General features: G+C 49.0%; 1 protein-coding gene across 2 annotated transcripts in view; it reads right to left on the bottom strand.

Moving 5' to 3' along the window:
* Window positions 1–20,279, bottom strand: part of Megf11 (multiple EGF like domains 11) — a 183,389-nt gene that overhangs the window by 1,548 nt on the left and 161,562 nt on the right. The window contains exons 15-23 of one of the 2 annotated variants that reach the window (XM_042687634.1): window positions 18,196–18,324; window positions 16,992–17,120; window positions 16,494–16,622; window positions 15,446–15,574; window positions 14,031–14,267; window positions 12,785–12,903; window positions 10,710–10,776; window positions 10,029–10,130; window positions 6,762–6,818 (exon numbers count right to left, since the gene is read on the bottom strand). In XM_042687634.1, coding sequence (XP_042543568.1) covers window positions 6,762–6,818; window positions 10,029–10,130; window positions 10,710–10,776; window positions 12,785–12,903; window positions 14,031–14,267; window positions 15,446–15,574; window positions 16,494–16,622; window positions 16,992–17,120; window positions 18,196–18,324 — 1,098 coding nt within the window. The remainder of the gene's footprint in view (window positions 1–6,761; window positions 6,819–10,028; window positions 10,131–10,709; window positions 10,777–12,784; window positions 12,904–14,030; window positions 14,268–15,445; window positions 15,575–16,493; window positions 16,623–16,991; window positions 17,121–18,195; window positions 18,325–20,279) is intronic. The other variant, XM_042687633.1, reaches the window with a different exon arrangement.

Here is a 20,279-nt window from a genome sequence, read left to right as displayed (position 1 = left end):
CCTTCCCAGCCCATAGGTTTTTATTTTTACAAATGATAATTTGTATTTTATGGGATAAAGACCCAGAGAGATAAAGTGATTGGCTAAAGGCACATAGCAGTAAATATCAGCGCCAAGTCCTGAACCCACGCATTGTGACTCCTTGGCCTGTGTTTTCTGTGCTATTTTAATGAGTTTTCTGATGATTAGGAAGGAAGCTTTGGTTCAGAGGAAGCTAGCAGACGTGTGTTAGAACAGATGTCAGGAAATTAGCAACTTTTAGGTGGCAAAATTAGTGCTGTCCCTACCTGCTAATAGAAGCTCTGGACAAGTTGGAGCAAATGAAGCATATTAAAGATGTAAAAGGCCTCTCAGTCTCAAGTTAGCCCTGGGGAAGTTACTGTTACCTAGTTGGGGTGTGGGGAGCATACTGCTCCCTAGTTCTCATTACCACTCTCGGAAACCTTTCAACAGTGGCCTCCTTGAGTTTGGGAACTTCTGCTTTCTCTCCTGTCTCCTCTCTGAGCATCGTATCCAAGGCTTCAGGGTACAAAGAGATGCAAACTGGTTTCTAAATATGAGTCAAAGGTCCCTTAGAGTCAGTGAGGGAAATGGGACTTCTTCAACCACTACACCCTTCCTCTTTAAGGACGGTCCGTGCCTCCTGTACACCATCCCAGGTGAATCAGGGCCTACCTGGAAAAAGCAATAAACTTGCCTGACAGCTCTGACCCTCAGCCAAGAGGCTCTTGGCAGACGGTTCCTAAAACAGACCCGGAATTACAAGGGCTTGACAGTCAAGAGTGATTTAAGAGGCTTCCCATCTCTAAATGTGTAAAAGTGAGTAACTGGGGGACATTTTTGGACATCTTCCACTAAAACTATCATGGATGAACATTTTGGGTTGATAACTTATCTGTACTTTTTAATCTCAGCTTGGGAGGCTGATGAAAATGTTAAAAAGTGAAAGTATGGGGAGGAACTAGATGTGCCAGGGAGCCGTGGGGGTGTCACCCCGTGTGACTGAAATGCTTGAGATGTGTGCTACCATGAGGAGTCTGAGTTTCTGTCATAACTGGTTGGGAGAGGTTTTAGTTTCTATTAATGTAGGTATCTCTTGGGCTATTTATTTTAGCAAGCAGCATTTCCTCAATCTTATACAAAATGTTTTTACCTGTTTGTATTTCCAGGTGTTCACAATGCTCAATACTATAGTAGAACAGTAATTATTTTCCCCTTTCCCTGCCTTATTGCTTATAAGTAGAGAATTGACTTGCTCAGGTCACAGCAAGTTCTAGAACAGGCTCTCTTCACACAAGTACGAGAGATGTTGGCTTGGGTCAGGTCTTGGGTTATGACCTCTGTAGCATGTGCTGGAGAGGAGGAGAAAGCATTGTTGTGGGACAGTAGTTTCAGAGAGTTCCAAGCAAGGACTGGAAGAGGCTCAAGAAGCCAGCTGCTGGTGAAGGGTCACGTGGGGCCGGGATCACCTGCTTGCCCCAAGCCAAGTGACTGCTTCTCAGTAGGTAATTTGTTTCTTGTTGGCAGAAAGTGGTGGTAATTTTAAATCTAGAGTACTCACGGATCCCAATTTGGATTCTCTGCACTCATCAGCCAAGAAGTAATGGCTCAGGCCTTGTTGTTTGAAAGCCTTATGTTACTTAAAGGCGGTGATTGGTTAGTTACTTTTTTCTTTCAAATTTGTAGAATAGTGATAGCTTATTCTTTTATAGTATTTAGTCTTCAATGAGTCACCAGCAACTTGTGTCTGAATTGGGCAGGGCAGGAAGGAATGTTGATAAGAATGTATGTTAGGAAGGAGTGGAGTTAGGACTTCTATTGCTGTCTCCTCTGATAAACAATCTAGATGTTTTTCCCTCTGAGGATCTTGTTACCCAAAGCTCTGCTCCTTATCACTGAATGGGTCACTTGCTGGGGGAGGGCCCTCAGTTACACCTTCTTGTCGTTATCCTGGGATTGAGTAAGCTATGGTGGTGGAGACTCCTTAAAGCTCTAGATCAAAGTCTTAAAAAAAGACCCTCAGTCAGCTGATGGTACTCTGTTTGCATTCACCAGGGCTGCTTTCAAGATTTGAAACATAGGGGCTGGGAAGGTGGCTCAGTGGTACAGAGCTTGTCTTGCATGCATGAGGCCCTGGGTTCGATTCCTCATGTACCACATAAGGAGAAAAAACCGGAAGTGGTACTGTGGCTCAAGTGGTAGAGTGCTAGTCTTGAGCTGAATTGCTGAGGGACAGTGCCCAGGCCCAGAGTTCAGGCCCCACCACACACACACACACACACACACACACACACACACACACACACACACACACACACACACACACACACACACACACACACACACACACACACACACACACACACACACACACACACACACACACACACACACACACACACACACACACACACACACACACACACACACACACACACACACACACACACACACACACACACACGAAGCATAAATTGTATTTATCTAGAGAAGTAGATACACCTGAATGATTTAAAAAAAAAAAAAAAAAAAGCTAGGTGGGGGATGGAGGTTAGGTTCAAGAGCTAGTGGAGAGACTGAATGGCTTAGAAAAGTTCCAGAGGACAGGGAAGGGCCTAGCCAGTGGGAAAGCTCCACCTTCTGGAAGCCACTCTCTGCTCTGCTGAGTCAGCCACCTGCCAGTCTGCGGGGGAGGGTGGGGGAATAACCAGCTGGCTTAGATACTTCCTCATCCTTACCGCCCATACCCACCCCAGTCTCTGCCCTTCAGGGCATTGTGCAAAGAAAGGGAAGCTTCCACTCTAGCTACCCTAGTTGGAGGGAGTCTCTTCTTGTTGGCCTGTAATTAGCATGAGATCTGAAGGCTTTGTCCAATGAAGTCCCTGGCATTTTGCTCACATTAATTCCTACTTCCTGGCAAACACCAGGTAGTTCTATACCCAAGGGGCTCCTAAAATGAACCCAAACATCTTAATAAAGAAGCACAAATCCTGAGAGGAAATGACTTCCCCAACCCACCGTGTGAGTGGAAATCTGAAATTATGTACTGATACCCAGTTAAGGTCCCACTTACTTAAATGTAGAGGGAAACCCAGACACATCTTTCTCTTGCATCTAGGATACTAGAGGCCACACTGCCTTTTCCTTTCCAGAGCCATAAATCAGCATTCTTCTCTAGATAGAGAGTCAGGCCATGAGGAGAGGGAGGAGGTAGTCTGGGGTCAGAAGGAGAATACTGGCTATGAAAGAGTTATGGGATCCTAGCTCAGAACCCAAGGTTATTTCAAGGAGAGACATACAGGGAGGAAAGTGGCAGCCACCTATGAAAAGATGCTAGAGGACTGGTAATGTGGCTTAGTGATAGAGTGCTTGCCTTGCATGCATGAAGCACTGGGTTCGATTCCTCAGTACCACATACTCAGAAAGAACCGGAAGTGGCACTATGGCTCAAATGGTAGAGTACTAGCCTTGAGCAAAAAGAAGTTCAGGGACAGAGCCTAGGCCCTGAGTTCAAGGCCCGGGACTGGCCAAACAAACAAAAAAAGGTGCTGGAGAACAATGGAGGGTTTCCTCTCGAGCACTTGGAAATGCCTGCTGGACAAGCTGAACATGAAGCAGCTTACTGTGCTAAAGTAGAGAAATGGGAGACAGAGGGTGTTTTAGTGTGTAAATAAATAGCCTCACTCAGCCTCCGCAGGACAGTGAGTAGAGTAGTAAGTACCAGGAAAAAGAGTGGACACTGACTAACATTTAAATGGTCAGAACTGGAAAGGGCCTTAGAGATGGTGTTAGGAATGCCTTCCTTTGAGGTGGGGGTAGGGGGTGGGGGCCAAGTAATGAGGTTTGAGCTTGGAGCCTGCTAGGCAGAGATTCTACTGCTGAGCCAAACCTCCAGCCCTTTTTACACTGGTTGTTTTTGAGATTGGGAAGGGAGGGAAGGGAGGACATCTCATTTCCAGATATGTGCCTGGACCTCAACGTTCCTATATTGTTTCTTTCTTTCTGTAGCTGGCATGATTGTTGTGCATCATTATGCTCAACTTCTTTTTGTTGAGACTGTTACAAACTTTCCTGACTTGGCTGGCCTAGAGCTACTGTATCCGCCCCTGCCACCCCCACCCCAGTCTTAGCTAGGATGACAAATGTGTGTTACCACGCCCAGCTATTGGCTGAGAAGGGGTATACTGAACTCGCCCGCCACCTTTCCCCCAGGCTGGCCTTCAATCAAGAGCCTCCCGATTTTAGCCTCCCCACAAGTAGCTAGGATTACAGGTACGAGTCCTCGGTGCCCAGACATTTTCCTTTTTAAAGAGAAAGAAGCCAAAACCCCAAACAGCGCTGTGTCAACGCCACACAGATCTCTTTCAGCTATGGACTCTTTTAGCAATTCTAAGAGTTGATTTGTCTTTGAAACTTCAGAAAATAGTTTAATGTGTGGTATAAAGCAATTACACAACAGCATCTGTACTGTGTCTTCTAAGTACTTCTGTAAGGCACTGACATTTTTTGTTGGTGGTTGTGGGGCTTGTACTCTGGGCCTGGGCTCTGTTCCTGAGCTCTTCAGCTCAAAGTGAGTGCTTCTACCACTTGAGCCACAGTGCCACTTCCAGTTTTCTAGTGGTTTATTGGAGATAAGTCTCTTTCCTTGCCCGGGCTGGCTTTGAACCACGATCCTCAGATCTCAGCCTCCTGAGTAGGTAGGATTACAGGGGTGAGCCACTGGTGCCGGCTGACATTTTTCTTTTTAAAGTCATTTGTTCTGATGTGTTAGCCCTTAATACTCGGGTACACAGTTCTCTTTTCTCATTTAAGGGATGATTATAGCCAGAATAGTGAAACGAAATCTGGCTGCCTTACCTGCTCACACAGATGCTCAGATGCCCAGGCCTATAAAACAGGAGTGAGATGGTGCTGAGGCAGGGGCACTGCTTTCCTGAGCTTGGTTTTACATTTATGGTTTTGAGTTGAAAAGCAGCCATTCTAATCACAATCACAGGATGACAACATACATAGGAAAGTTGTGTGCTCATTTATTAGGTGTCTGGGCCTGTCTGAGCTTATTCCACATCTGAGTCATGTACGTTCTCAGAGCGGGGAAGGCCCTCAGAGATCTTTTGGACAAATCCCTACTTCGTTGTTTTGTGGTTTTGAAACTGGGTCTTGGTAGGTAGCCTAGGCTGGCCTTGTATTATAGATTGGCCTCAAACTCAATCCTTCTGTTCCAGCCTCCTAAATTACTGGGATTATAGGCAGGTACCATCACACCCGGCTTCCATTCTTGGAGAAAGAAACTAAGATCCCAGGTCACGGTGATGAAATAATAGACCTGTCTTCTCTGTGTGCAGCCTCACATACAGGAAGGGGGCTTGTCTCAATTTGGATGGTTTAAGTCAAAAGTCTCAGAAAATTGCCAAGGGAATAACTGCCCACAGGCTGGCTGGGGGCATATGTGTGACTGCCTGTCCTCAAACAATTCTCTTGGGCTTAAATATCCTACCAAATGCTGAGAAAACATTACTTACTACTACAGCTGTCCCTTATTTACCCGTGTGTGTGTGTGTGCGTGTGTGTGTGTGTGTGTGTGTGTGTGTGTGTGTGTGTGTGTGTGTGTGTGTGTATCCAAGGATTTGAACTCAGGGCCTGGGCACTGTGTCCTTGGGTTTTTTTGCTTAAGGATAGCTCTCTACCACTTGAGCCATAGCTCCACTTCTGGCTTTTTTGTGGTTAGTTGGAGATAAGAGTCTCATGGACCTTCCTGTCTGGGTTGGCTTTGAACCATGATCCTCAGATCTCAGCCTCCTGAGTAGCCAGGATTACAGGCATGAGCCAACAGTGCTTGGCTTCATCTACCTCTGAAAACTGTCTTCCCAAGTGTTATAGCCAACTAGCTCTCCTTGGTTGGGAAGTGGTTATACCTTGGGCTAAGGTTGATCTTATTGGGCACTTTGTAGGACAGGCAGTAGAGTAAGAGTGGCAAAATTACCTCAACCTTGTCTGTGAGAAGACTGTCCCAGGGCTGACAGTTTTAATTTAATATAATTGTTAAGATGTCGTGCAGAAGGGTTCCCATTTCATGGAGTTGATGGTCTTAAACCACTGTTAGCAAGTGACAGAATTCCAAAGCCCTCTGGTTTCTTTCCTGGCATTTAAACCTAAGATCTAAACTGGGGAAGGACTTGATCTTTCATTTTGGCTTCATTCACCTATAGACTTTCTAGAAGGATGATCCATCCAACTTGAAGTTACTGTAAATGTTAGGTTGTCTGTCTTGGGTTCTCTACTCTTGGGAGCAGCCTTCCTCTAGGGTGAGAGCCACACATTATTAACAGTGGGTGTCATTTTCATTTCTTGTGCCCCAGGAAGGCAGCAGGTGCAGCACAATGACAGGAGGCCTTAGGGGGCAAGTAGACTGACTTTATTTCAGGTTTTATAATCAATTTAACTCATACTAATTGGTTGGATAATGACGTTCTACATTTCCACAGACATTTAGTTGGCATCTATAAAAGAAACCCCACAAGCGTTTGCTAAGCAAGTGCGACTGAAACCGAAAGATGAGTTCATTAATATTATGATTGTTCCTAATGGGCAGAGCTACCCAGTGGCCCCAGGTCCTGTGGTCTTTGAGCTTTTTTGTTTTGTTTTTTAGAAATGGAACTGGGATACGCAGTCTCTCAGGTAGAATTTCTGGCCATTTCCAGATGTGTGCTCTTTGTCTTGCTAAGCCCTTTGTAACAGGACATCAGGTTTGGATACTGTACCTTTGAAGCCTTTGTCCATAATGTATGTGTTCTGACGTCTGTCCATTCCACAAGCACCTGCATACAAATCATATAAGGAAAGAAAATGGGGCGGTGAGGTTTTAGATTGCCTGGGGATCCTCCCCTCCCCTTTTATTTCCCTTTTCTCTTATCCAGAAAATAGTTTATTGCTAGAAAACCTGAATTATTTTGAGCAGACAACACTTCTTAACATAAGCTACAGCGCCCCCTAGCACACACAACCTTCCCATTAGGGGAATACCGAAGGCAAAGTTCAAGGCTCCACTTGTAGAGTACGGATGCAGCTGTACTAGTTAATTACTAACGTTAGGGAAGGATATGATGTTCCTAATTCTGTCCTGTTGGATTTAGGAATAGAAGTGGGGACAGTTTCTCACCTGCCTCAGCTGTCTCCTCCTGCCTGGCTCAAAAGAGAGGTAGACATGTCACCAGGTTCTTGATTAGTCATCTTTATAGGAAATACATTCATTCTCATCCATAGCCGGCTTACTCACTTGCCATTTAGGGGGAGAGGAGCAGACTATTTGCATATAGTTGAGACTTTTTTTTTTTTGGGTGGGGCATGAACTCAGGGCCTGGGTGCTGTCCCTGAGGTTTTTGTTATTGTCGGTCATGGAGCTTGAACTCTAGACCTAAACACTGTCCCTCAGCTCTTCAGCTCAAGGCTAGTGCTCTACCACATGAGCCTTAGCGCCACTTCCGGTTTCTGGTGGCTTATTGGAAATAAGAGTCTCATGGACTTTCCTGTCCAGGCTGGCTTTGAACTGTGATTCTCAGATCTCAGCCTCCTCAGTTGGTAGGATTACAGGTGTGAGCCACCAGCGCCCTGCTTGTCTCTGAGTTTTTTCACTCACGGCTAGCACCCTACCACTTTGAGGCACAGCGCCACTTCTGCTTTCTGGTGGTTAACTGGAGAGAAGAGTCTCACAGACTTTCCTGCCCAAGTTGGCTCCGAATCCCAGTCCTCAGATCTCACCCTCCTGAGTAGCTAGGATTATAGGTGTGAACCAGTGGCACCTACTGCCAATGGTTTTCAACTCCAAGAATTTGTTTCTACCCTGTGCTGTACTGTGCTATCTTTTCCCAGGCTCCCACAATGCCTGGTCTTGAGCTTCACCAAGAAGCAGAGCTTTCAAGCTTCCTGAGCCAAGCTTGTATTCTCTGCTACTGGTGATCCCAGAAAAACAAAACAGTCTGACATTCCCAGGTTGAGACATTAATGAGTGGCTCAGAAAAAGCGAAGTCCCTCCCTCCTTTATTCCCCAGTGCTGAACTGAGGACAGGATACCAAAAAAGGCATCCAGCAAGTGCTTACTAAAGTACAGTTTGGCTGCATTTTCCCAGGTTCCTGACACTGAAGACCAACCACTGCTGTCTGGATACCTCTTCCATGTGACTCTCAAGTTGGTTTATAGGGGTTCACTCGGAGCATCTGCCTTATACAACATATTACTGAGTGACACAGCAGAACAAGGCCCAGGTTTTTCTAGAAGGGCTATAGGCTACCTGTACCCTTTGGAAATATGACTGCAATGGTTTGTAATGCTGCCATCTGTTTGGCCCTTCATTGTTGGCAAGGGCTTCCTTTGCCCTCCCTGAAGGAGAACAGTGAGGCTGTTAACTTTGTGTGTGTGTGTGTGTGTGTGTGTGTGTGTGTGTGTGTACTGGTCCTGCGGCTTGAACTCAGGGCCTGGGCACTGCCCTAGAGCTGCTTTACTCAAGGCTAGTCCTTTCCTACTTGAGGCAAAACTCCACTTCCGGCTTTCTAGTGGTTAATTGGAGATGAGTCTCCTGGACTTTTCCTGTCTGAGCTGGCATTGAACCACCATCCTCAGATCCTAGCCTCCTGAATGGCTAGGATTATAGGTGTGAGCCACCAGCACCAAGCTCTTAACTTTTTTTTTTTTCCTTTTTATGAAACAAGTGTTAGAAACTTGTTCAAGTCCATACCAGCAAATGTGAAGTTGAGTTGCAGTTAAAGCTCAGATCTCCTCCAAGTATGCTGCCCTACTAGCATTCTGCCTGCGTGTGAGCTAACAAATGACAGTGGCTGGTACTCTCGCTCCTGTGGTTGTGGGCTGAGGTCTGTAAAGCAGAGAGGAATCTGGCCTGAGTCCAAAGGATGTTCCCATTCTGGCCAGAGATACCATATAGTGTTGAGGGGTGGCGCCTCATTGAGTGCCTTACTGTTCAAGGGATCCACAACAAATAACACAGCCTGCTTGGCCTGGGCTTAAATTCCTTGCTTCCCATGCCTGCCCCAAAGTAGATGATTCAGACTCTTGATTCCCAGTGCTACCAGTGCCAAGGAACTTCAGGGATTAGTAGAGATGCTCACTTTCTCCTTGAGATTTACAGCCAGTGGGAGCCTCAGCTCAGGCTGATGACCTAGAAAAGCCATGTTCTTTGTTCATTCTTTTTTTCTGTTTGTCACAGGGCTTGAACTCGGGCTGGGCACTGTCTCTGCAAGTTCTTTTGCTTAAGGCTAACTCTCTACCACTTTGAGCCATAGCACCACTTCTGGTTTTCTGGTGGTTAAAGTCTTACAGACTTTACTGCCTGTGCTGGCTTTGAACCACGATCCTCAGATCTCAGCCTCCTGAGTAGCTAGGATTACAGGCATAAGCCATCAGTGCTGGCTGCATTCATTCCTTTTGTAATTCCTTGCCCTGATTTCAAGTCTGACTTGCCGAGTCTCTCTCAAGATACCAAGTTGGAGCTCAAGGAGTATTGATAGATTCTAACCCAGGTTCTCCAGATCTTTACCCAACCACCCAATCTAGTGTTTGAGAGAGAGCTCAGTTTAGAACACTGGTAGGTCTAGGGGGTCTCTCTGCGGGGATATTAGGCTTTGGGGCAAGAGAGCCAACTCTTATCCATACCAACAGGGCCCAGAGAAACCCCAAAGGTGTTGACATCCCTGTCATTTCTCAGTGCTTCTAGGTCACAATTTGAGAGCTGTAGGGCGTGCAGTTATGACTTGTGCCCTCTACCAAAAGTAGCTTAGTTCATCCACACCCACCTACATGGTGAGAGCAGAGGATGAATGGGGGGCTTTCATACAGGCTGCCTTCTTTGGATGGGGCATTGGTGGGCGACTAGATCATTTTAGGAAGGAGGCCTCAACAGCAAAGAGTTCTGGGACAATGGGGGTGGTCCAAAGGGCAGGGATGGAGAGTAAAGCAGGTGCTGGGGCCTGGTCTGGGGGTGGGGGGTGGGGTAAGGGGGAGGGCTGGGGGGTCTGACCTGGTGAGAGTGGCTCAGCGGGGCGGCTGAGGTGTCTAAGTTCAATGTAGAAGTCCTCGGGCGGGTACCTGGCCTCCAGGGCACTGATCTGGAAATGGGAGTCTAGTGAGAGGAATGACAGGGAGGAGCCATTATTCCCAGGGTCTGGTATGGCTGGAGAGGGGTGAGAAGGAGTCAGGAGGCAGGGTCAGGGGAGAGGCAGCCTGCAAGGAATCCAGGCCTCTGGCTAAGCACTCAAAGGAGTCTGGGCTGGAGGAGCCTGTGGCGTCTGCCACAGCTGAGGCCATCTGCCTTTACTTCCCGCCACTTCCACTTCCACCAGAACAGGTGCCCACCAGGGCAAGAAGCCCCTTGAAAGGGGTACCTTGGAAAGGCCTGGGTTAGAATTCCTTTTCCATCTGGAGTCCTTATAACCCAGCCCTAGCCATCTCCCCTGTAGTTCCCCAGGCATAACTACCCATTCCCTATACTCTTAAAGAAATAGAGGCAGCCCTGGGCTTCAGTTGCTAATGACAGTCAAAATGGGCCTGGGTTTTTTTTTCCCCCCCTATATCCCTTCTCCTGGGGGAAACCCATGCTTAGAACCTGTAACCCTCTTCCTTTGAGCTGGGACAGGGCCTCCCAACAGGGGAGAACAGGGGAGGACATGATAGGGAGGACCAGACTGAAACCACTACTGACCTAACACGTTCACATAGCTGTAGGGGGTCCAGCCTGCTGTGTCTCTGTCAAGGGACTTGTTACTCAGCTGTTTGGAGAGTAGGAGAGCCATTAATAACCTAGTGGCCCAAATGCTCCTCCCCAGCTGCCACTCGGCCCAGCCCCAGATCACCAACCCCTGGACCATTGAGGGAAGAGAAGCAGATGTTGCCTGAGGCTAGTGACATCAGAGCCAACCAAACTGTTAGGCTGCAGTTAGGGGATTCCCAGAGGACTTTGTATGGCAAGGGGGTAGGGACAAGATCAAGGCCACTTTGTGTATATTTGTGTGTTCCAGCCCTGGGGCTTGAACTCAGGGCCTGGATGTTGTCCCTGAGCTACTTTTGCTTTAGGCTAGCACTCTTATCATTTGAGTTACAGCTCTACTTCTGGCTTTTTTTGTGTGTGATTAATTAGAAATAAGAATCTTGGATGTTTCTGCCCCAGCTGGCTTTTTCCTGATCCTCAGATCTCAGCCTCCTGAGTAGCTAGGATTACAGGTGTTGAGCCACTGGTGCCTGGCAGCAGGGCCTCTTAAGAGCCAAGAATGCCTGAACCAAGCTGGTTCTGAGTGGGGAAGCAAGTCAGCTGAGCCCAGATTGAGACTTGGGCAGTATGAATCCCCTTTCCATGGCGGAGGGCAAGCCCCAGGGTGGGGGGTGTCTGGAGGCTTACAGTTCAGTTCTTCCTCTCCTTGCATTCATTCTCACAGCTGCCCTTTGTATAAGGCCTGATGCTATCATTTCTTGCCTGGGGACCTGAATCCTGGTTTGTGGGCCATGGAGTGAGCCTGACAGCCACACTCACTTGAGGGCTTCTAGGCACTCAGTGCTCCTCTTTCATAGGGATTAGGCTGACCGTGGCCACAACCACTGTCCTTGAGTCTGTTACTGTTGCTGTGGGGTTTGGGCTGTAATAATCCCAGGTCTCTGGCAGGAAATGTAATGTGTAGTGCTGGTAGTCATTCTCCAGAGGGCACACAAGGTGCTGAAGAGCTGCTGGTGTATGAATGCTATGCCCCAGCCCAGGAAAGATGTTCTAGAAAGCCAGTCTGTCCACTCCCCCAGTGGTCGTGCTGTTTGGAGTGTGTGTGCATGTGTGATGTGTGTAGGTAGATGTCAAAGAGTGTGCAGCATGAATCCATTACACCTTGCCATGTTTGTTTCTGTTTTTGGCAGTATTGTACTGGGATTTCAGCCTTGGGCCTTGTGCTTGCTAGGCAGGCACACTGAACCAGGCCTCCAAGCCTTTTTATTTTGCTGGTCCTGGGCTTGAACTCGGCCTGGGCACTGTCCCTGAGCTTTTGTGCTCAAGGCTACCACTTGAGCCACGGCTCTGCTTCCTTCTGGCTTTTTGTGATGGAGATAAGAGTCTCACAGACATTTCTGCCTGGGCTGGCTTTGAACTGGATCCTTAGATCTCAGCCTCTTGAGTTAGCTAGGCGCACAGGTGTGAGCCACCAGCGCTTGGCTCCAGCCTTTTTCCCCCCTACTTATTTGTGAGATCTGATCTCTTCTCCCAGAGGGCAGGCTTCCCGTTGTAGCTAGGATGATAGGCCTGTACCACCATGCCCAGCTTCTTTCTTTCCATTGAGATGGAATCTCTTGAACTTTTGTGCTTGCGCTGGCTTGGAACTATGATCTACCAATCTTAGTCTTCCATTTAGCTAGAATGCTAGGTATGTGTCACTGCACCGTTATTCGTTGAGAAGGGGGAATCTCATGAACTTTACTACTCGTCTGGCTTCTGAACCCTGATCCTCCCAAGTAGCAGCTAGGATTACAAAAGTAATTTCCCAGCCTCTCAATCATCTTGATACAGATTCTGGCACATTACACGGTGTACTCCGTTATCTTCACATACAGACCGAGACAACTAGGCCAAGGACATCTAGCTATATTATCAGCTAGGTTATGCTGGGAGCTGTCAGGGAAGGACCTGTCCAGGAGACTGCATACTTGCCGGACTCCCTGTTTGTAAGTGGGGGTGCGTTTCTTTCCTGAGCAAAGGGGAGGGCTCAAAGAACAGTGGAAGCTGGGGAATCAGGGACCCGGTACCTTGGTGGGGCTGTTCCTGTCCAGAGTGCTGGCCTGGCTGGTGGCAGGCCCCCCGCACGCCAGTGAGTGGTAGCTGGCATTGGAAAAGCACTGGGCCTGGCTGCTACTTTGAGACAAATCTAGGAAGAGAACAAGGTGCCATATTCCATCATATACCTGCCCTAGCATGAGACACCCCACTCCCCAAAAAAAAATTAGTACAAGGGCTGGGATGTTTATTGATTGTACCCTGCAAAGTGACACCTGAAACTCCCCTACCCCCAAGCTTCCTGGAGTTCACTGTGCCCCTGTCTATAGAGAGCCTGGGATGCTTCCATCCTGTGGAGGAATGTGGGCTCCACAGGCTTCCATGCCCCTGGGCTTTCATTTAGGTCTGGGGTAACTCTTGCCCTTGCTTCTTTCCTAGGGTCAAAGCACCTTGTTCCTGTTCCTCAGGAGTCCAGAAAAAAACCTCCACAGGCCTGGGGGAATGCCCAAGGAATGCATGGGAAAACCCATCCTTCAGTTCTCATTATAGAAGAACACCCTCCAAGACACACACACACACACACACACACACACACACACACACACACACACACACACACACACACACACACACACACACACACACACACACACACACACACACACACACACACACACACACACACACACACACACACACACACACACACACACACACACACAGCAGATGTTGGCTTTGGCTGAAACCCAGGGGACAAGATCTGCACTTGGGGCACCTCCGTCTGTGCTGCCATTCCGCATGCATCACTTAGTAGGAATGGTTCAGGAGGCTGGAAGCCAGCCAGCTAGGGAGAGCCAACATCCTGTGCTCACCCAGGCTGGCCTATGCAGACGTCTGTGACCAAGAGACTCTAGGGTTCAGAGCATTTTGCCTTCTACTGTTTATATTAAGCCTGTCTTTGTCATCACAGCACCAGCCCAGGGCTCACTGGAGAGGAAGCATCTGGCCAGCTGCCCCAGGCTGACCCCCTCCAGCTTCCTCCCACATTGTCCTACTGCTGGTCAAACTTTGCTACCTTAATTCCACTACCAGGGCCTCCTACGACAGCTGCTCAGCTGAGGCTGCAGGAAACACCCTGTTCCCTATCCTCATGATGATCCAGCAGAGGTTAACTGTGCCATCCACAGTAACCCCCAGTGCCCCCCCTCCACACACACGAGGTGGCCCTTCTGCATTATGTGTGTGGACGAGGCATGGGGAGTACCACACTCAGCTTACCTGACAGGGAGTAGTCGGTGCTGGTCATCCTCATGGCAGGGGTATAGGAGACACGGGGAGCCAGGTCCCGGCCCTTCTCTTTCTGTCGCCTCCGGCGCCAGGCGAATAGGCCCAGTAGCACCACGATTAGGAACAAGAGCAGCACGATGCCCGTGACGGCACCTACCGAGTGCCGCTCTGTGCCCAGAGCTGGGCTGATCTTGGTGTACGGATTCAGCTCCTCCATCATGAGGGCAGCTGCGGGGAGAGGGAGGATCTGAGCCTAGGGCCAGCCTGCTCGCTCTTCCCCTCTCCTGGATCTGGAGTTAGAAAACCCACGTGACCCCAACCCTTACTGTGCCTCAGTTGCTTAAACTCTTAACAAGGGGAGAAAGTTGTATGTATGTGAAACAATGAAAACAGCCTTTACAGCTGGGTGCCAGTGGCTCATGCCTGTAATCCTATTCAGGAGGCTGAGATCTGAGGATCACAGTTCACAGCCAGCCCAGTTGTTAAGTCCATGAGACTATCTCCAGTAAACTATCAAAAAGCCAGAAGTAGAGCTGTGGCTGAAGTGGTAGAGAGCTAGTTTTGAGCAAAAGCAGCTCAGGGATGGTGTCCAGGCCCTGAGTTCAAGCCCCAGGTTTGGCACACATGCTTACACAAAGGCCTTCATGATTTCTTTTTCCATTGATGAAAAAAAGCAATGTGTTAATGTAACTCATCCAAGATCATAAAATAATTGGCAGTCAGGAAAAAACCAGAATCTACCCCTCTGCTTACCAGCTGTGGGACCTGGTAAATTGTAAGATCAGGACCATAAGGGGGTGACCATAAGGGGGTGACATTACTCAAAAAGAAATGTATTTATTACCTGATTTATGTAACTGTAACCCCTCTATATCTCCTTCATAATAAAAATAAATAAGGGACCATAACCTACCACCACCAAGAAGTCATGAACATCCAATACTAGCTAGCGTGCTGCCTGTGTCTATATGTGTATAGGCCTAGACCCTCTGCTGCTGCTTGGTCCAGTGTAGGGGTCACCTTCTGGCTCCCCAGCTGCCAGACCCCTCCTTGGCCGTCAGCAGCTGGCTGAGTGGGGCTATGCAACTACCTCATTATTCTCAGTGATCACAGCCACAGACTGCATGGGCATGGCTATCTTCAAGGAAATGACTTGCCCAAGAACACTTCACAGGCACAAGAAAAACCTGACAGCTAGTCAGCCCTGGCTTGTCTTAGGGGGAAGCTCACCAGGGATGAGCACAGGGAAGCCATGACACTAAACTCTGCTCTCTCCCAACCCTCCCTTCTTGAGTGAATAGAGGGAGGAGTCCTTAGAAACCCACTCACGTGGTAGGAACTTCTGGAGTCCGCATGGGATCCTTTCCCACAGCCCTTGCCCCGGTACTCTGCCCCCTGCATATTACCTTGGTCACACCTGATTCCCTTGAATCCAGGGCTGCAGTAACAGGTGCCAGTCACGTGGTCACAGGTGGCGTTGTTCATGCACTCACACAGCTGCTGACACCCGTAGCCAAAGGTTCCTGGGGCACATCCTGTGTGGCAGGCAGAGGGCAGGCAGTGAGATGCAACCATCCTCCCCTCCTGCTCTGTGGAGGGGCGGCCATAGGTATATTCCAACTCAGAGTTAAAGCCTATTTACCTATAGCCCAACGGTGTTGCACCCAGCATATGAGGATGGACAGAGTATATGGCCCTGGTAGGGCAGGGTGCAACAGAGGAGAGGGCAGAGCTTCCTCTCCCTACACCTTCCTCCAGCACCTCTAACCAGCACTCTCCCTGGACTGGATGCCACAAGGGCTTTAAAGAGAACCCAAGAGCCAGGCACCGGAGGCTCCCACCTGTCATCCTAGCTACTCAGGAGGCTGAGATCTGAGGATCAAAGTTCAAAGCCAGCCCAGGCAAGTAAGTCCATGAGATTTATCTCTAATTAACCACCAGAAAAGTTAAAAGTAGAGCTATGGCTCAAGTGGTAGAGCACTAGCCTTGAGCACAAAACCACAGAGACAGTGCCCAGGCTGAGTTCAAGCTCCAGGACCGATACCCTCCCCTGAAAAGAAACAAAAGAATGATGACTGAGCTCTGGGAATATGGCTTAGTGATAGAGTGTTTGCCTAGCATGCACGAAGCCCTGGGTTCCATTCCTCAGTACCACATACACAGAAAAGCCTAGAAGTGGCGCTGTGGCTCAAGTGGTAGAATGCTAGCCTTGAGCACAGAGAGGCTCAGGGACAGTGCCCAGGCCCTGAGTTCAAGCCTCAGGACGGCAAAAAACAAAACAAGATCTGGCCTTCCTCTAGTCCTTCATCACCTCTTCACACTTGCTCTGCCTTCAAGGTCCATGGCCCCAAGTAGAGGAAGTGATTCTTCAGGCATGATTTCAGTCTTTCCCTAGCAGTAGCCACAAAAGTCAAGACTAGGTCCCAACTCCGGGATCCGGTTGGGTTGGCTTACTCTGTTCACAGTGGCGCCCGGTGAAGCCTGTTCGGCAAGTGCACTTGCCACTAATGTGGTCACAGCTGGCACCATTCTGACACTGACACACACGCCCACAATCCTTTCCGAAAAACGCTGCTGGACAGCCTGGAGGAACAAGATCTCAGGTCACAGTGGCGGCAGGAAAGATGGAACAAGTGTAGGGTGCAGTTGGGCCCCTCTCAGCTTCTCTAGGGGCTACAGTGAGAACTTGTATCAGTGCCTTCTGAACCCTCCACACCATGCTGGTGGGGTATGTGGAGCTTCAGAAGCAAAGGCCAGGCCCCATCTCCTTGCTGTGCATGGAGAGTCTGGTCTGGCTGAGGGTTGGAGTACTTAGTCCTGCCCCTACTCCCCACATTGGAGTCCAGACTCTTCCCTCCCTCAGGACAGGCCATAGGCAAGGGCTCTGCCCAAGATGGCCAGTAGGTCGCAGCACAGGATTGGGAGTTGCTGAAGCCAGGAGGCGGGGCTTACGCTGGGTGCAGAAAAGTCCCGTCCAGCCCGGGGTGCAGTGGCAGGTCCCGTCCTCTGCGCTGCAGGTGGCTCCATTGTGACAGCTGCACGTGTGGAAACAGGCAGAGCCCCAGAAGCCTGGTGGGCATGCTGTGGGGGATGGGGATGCAGAAGAGGAAGGCAAGGTGGAGAAAGGAAGGGGAATCTGGCGTCAGATCCAGGATGCCAGGATGGACATGATGACCTTTCCTGGCTGTCAAGGGCTTGAGGCTGTCATCCCAGAGTTCCTTTATTTGCCTCTTGGTGGCCCAGCCTGGGGGGGCCCTCCTGTGTGTCCCCTCTAGAGGGACCGGCTGATTTGAAGCATGTGGGTAAACACTAGCTTACAGTGTGTGCCAACTTTCCCACAGGCCCAGCCATCTAACTGGGACTGATGGGGTCTCACCATCAGGATGGTAAGTTATCCAACAGCGCAGAGACTAGGTCCCTTCCCCCTTAAACTGGGGGGTTATTATCTGTGCATCAGACCGGGCTCACCTAGTCTGAACACATGCACTATCCAGGCCTGGAATGGCCAGGACATCATTTATCAATATCATCATAAAAATTCTAGCATGGCTGGGTGCTGGTGTCTCATGTCTGTCATTCTAGCCCCTCAGGAGGTGGAGATCTGATGATCTCAGTTCAAAGCCAGCCTGGGCAGCAAATGAGACTCTTTATCTCTCATGAACCACTAAAAAGCCAGAAGTGGAACTCAGTGGCTCAAGTGGTAGAGTGCTAGCCTTGAGCAAAAGAGCTTAGGGACAATGCCCAGGCTCTGGGTTCAAGCTCCTAAATCAGCACGCACGCACACGTGCGTGCCACACACACACACACACACAATTCCAGCATGCCAGACCTTGATCCTCTGCCCCAGTACAAACTAACTCAGACTGCTCCTTGCACAGATGCTAATGGAGTATTAATTCTTGGGATTAATATCGTTAATGGGACTGTCAACAATATCAATATCTTTAACGGGACTGTCAACAATATCAATATCTTTAACACCATCATTTAACAATATGCATGGTCAGTCTTAGTAACGTTAGCTAGGGAGCAAAATGGGAATCAGGTGGCAATGCTATCTGCAGTGGGAGATTTCAGCCCTGAAGTGGGAGGTGTCAGGGCAGAGAGGTTCTGTCTGGAGCATTCACGGGGTGGGCAGTGAGGGTGAGGGGCTTACCCTGTGAGCAGTCCTTGCCAATCCATCCAGGGAAGCACTGGCAGGAGCCATCGATGGGGCTGCAGGTCCCGTTGTTGGCACAGGAACAGAGCTGCGCACAGTCCTGCCCAAAGTGCCCTCCAGCACACACTGTGGGCACAGTACATGCTGGCACCTGCCCTCCCACACATGCCACCACCCACAGCTGTGCCCGGAGGTTTCTGGGCCGCAGCCATGATCATCCTTCTGCACCTAACTGCTTTGTGCCCCTCATATCCATCCTTGTAGCCGGCAGGAAACTGTTAGGAGCTCTTACAGAGGAAGGGGCTGGGCATGCGGGTGGAATCACTTGACAGGCTGGAAGTGGTGGGGGTGGGCGTGGCTCCTCTGTGCTCTGTCCAGTGCCTTTGCTTCCCATTGCCCCTTGCTGTACCCTACCCAAGCCATGATGGATAGAAGTGCTTCACATAAGCTGGGGGTATAGCTCAGTGACAGTACAACTCTGGGCAAGGCCCTGAGCTTCACCCCAACACTGTGCAAATGTTTCCCAAACATTAATTCACTTAACTTTGTAATGCTGTCATTATTATATGTCCTCATTATTCTGTGGCTAACACCGCCTTACAGATGGGGAAACTGAGGCACTGGAAATGTTCAGCAACTTACTGGCTCATACAGTGTGTGTGTGTGTGTGTGTGTGTGTGTGTGTGTGTGTGTGTGTGTGTTGAACTCAGGTCCTGGGTGCTATTCTTTAGCTTCTTCATTCCAAGCTGACACTTTACTACTTGAGCTGCAGCTCTACTGGCTTTTTGGTGGTTCATGGGAGATTAGAATCTCATGGATTTTTTTTCCCCTGCCCATGCTGGCTTTGAACCTCAGATCTCAGCTTCCTGAGTAGCTAGGAGTAGAACAGTGCCTTGGCAGCTCAGTACCTTTGAGCCAACTACATCAGCCTGTCTGTTTCTTGGCCTTTGAAACAGGGAGAGGAACCAAACCTGGTTAAGGGTTTCCCTAATTTCCAGCCAGGTTCTCATGGGCAGGATGACCACGCCGTCCTTGTTTGCAGCTCAGACTCACCTTTCAAAGCTTGCAGAAAAATCAAAAATCACCCATCCCCCTTTCCTTGCCTCTGGGAGATGCTTTGTATGGGGGAACCTACCAAACCCTAGACTTATTTCCATGGGGAACAGGATGCTGGAGCTTATCCCCACTCCTCTAAATCTCCACCCCCAACACAGACTCTTAAGATTCTCTATCAGGACAGTCTTTTCTTTGAAGTCTTTCTCACATACACAAGACTGACACATTCACCCGCAGAGCTGCTAATGCGATCAGTCTAATACATTAATTGGTCGACTTCTTAGTTGAATCAAGAGCGAGCCAGGGGTGGGTGGGCAGCATGGCTGGGAATAGAGGTCTCTTGCAAAGAAAACATCTGGTTATAGATTTAATCTATGTTTAATGATTCTGCACAAGTAGTGTCTGTAATTTGTAACTCGGTGGAAAGCCAGTCATTAGAAAAGTGTCAGTTCAATTTTTTACAAGGTTTGAGACTTAACCAGGGCAGTTGCCATTAATAGCAAACTCTATTAGATCTATATGTGGAAAATACTCATTAGGCCAATGGGCAATAAATCAGACAACGAGGATGCGAGAGAGACTCCTCGGGCTGCCCGGGCCCTAATTTAGACCGGGCCTAGCTATATTGACGGGCTGAGTCTCTGATGTTTAATAAGTAAACCTCAGCCTGTCGGGTGATGATTAAACTCTCCTAGGAGGGTTTCAAGCAAATGAAACTGTCACATCTGTTTCCCTGGGGTCTAAACTTCTCATGACCTCAATGCATCGTGGAATCAACTTTCCACTCATACATATTAACAGGCCTCCCCGACTCAAATAGCCAAGCTCAGCAGGGATAATTCATCAAAAGAATGGGTTTCCCCTGAGAGGTAGTGAGCTCTCCATCAAGAGAAGTATTTCAGCAGAGGCCAGATGTGATCCTTGCTGAGGTGACCTTGTAAGTTGCCATAAGCTCTACATTTACCTCTGATCCCTTAAATTCTTCCAGCTGGTGTTCAAGGTTATATCCAAAGATGTTCTCAAGG

This window comes from Dipodomys spectabilis, unplaced genomic scaffold, assembly GCF_019054845.1.
Source record: "Dipodomys spectabilis isolate Male_0828 unplaced genomic scaffold, ASM1905484v1 ptg000108l, whole genome shotgun sequence".
Classification (NCBI taxonomy): Eukaryota; Metazoa; Chordata; class Mammalia; order Rodentia; family Heteromyidae; genus Dipodomys; species Dipodomys spectabilis.
The sequence above is the reverse complement of the archived record's forward strand: the minus strand, read 5'-3'. Positions and strand labels throughout refer to the sequence as shown.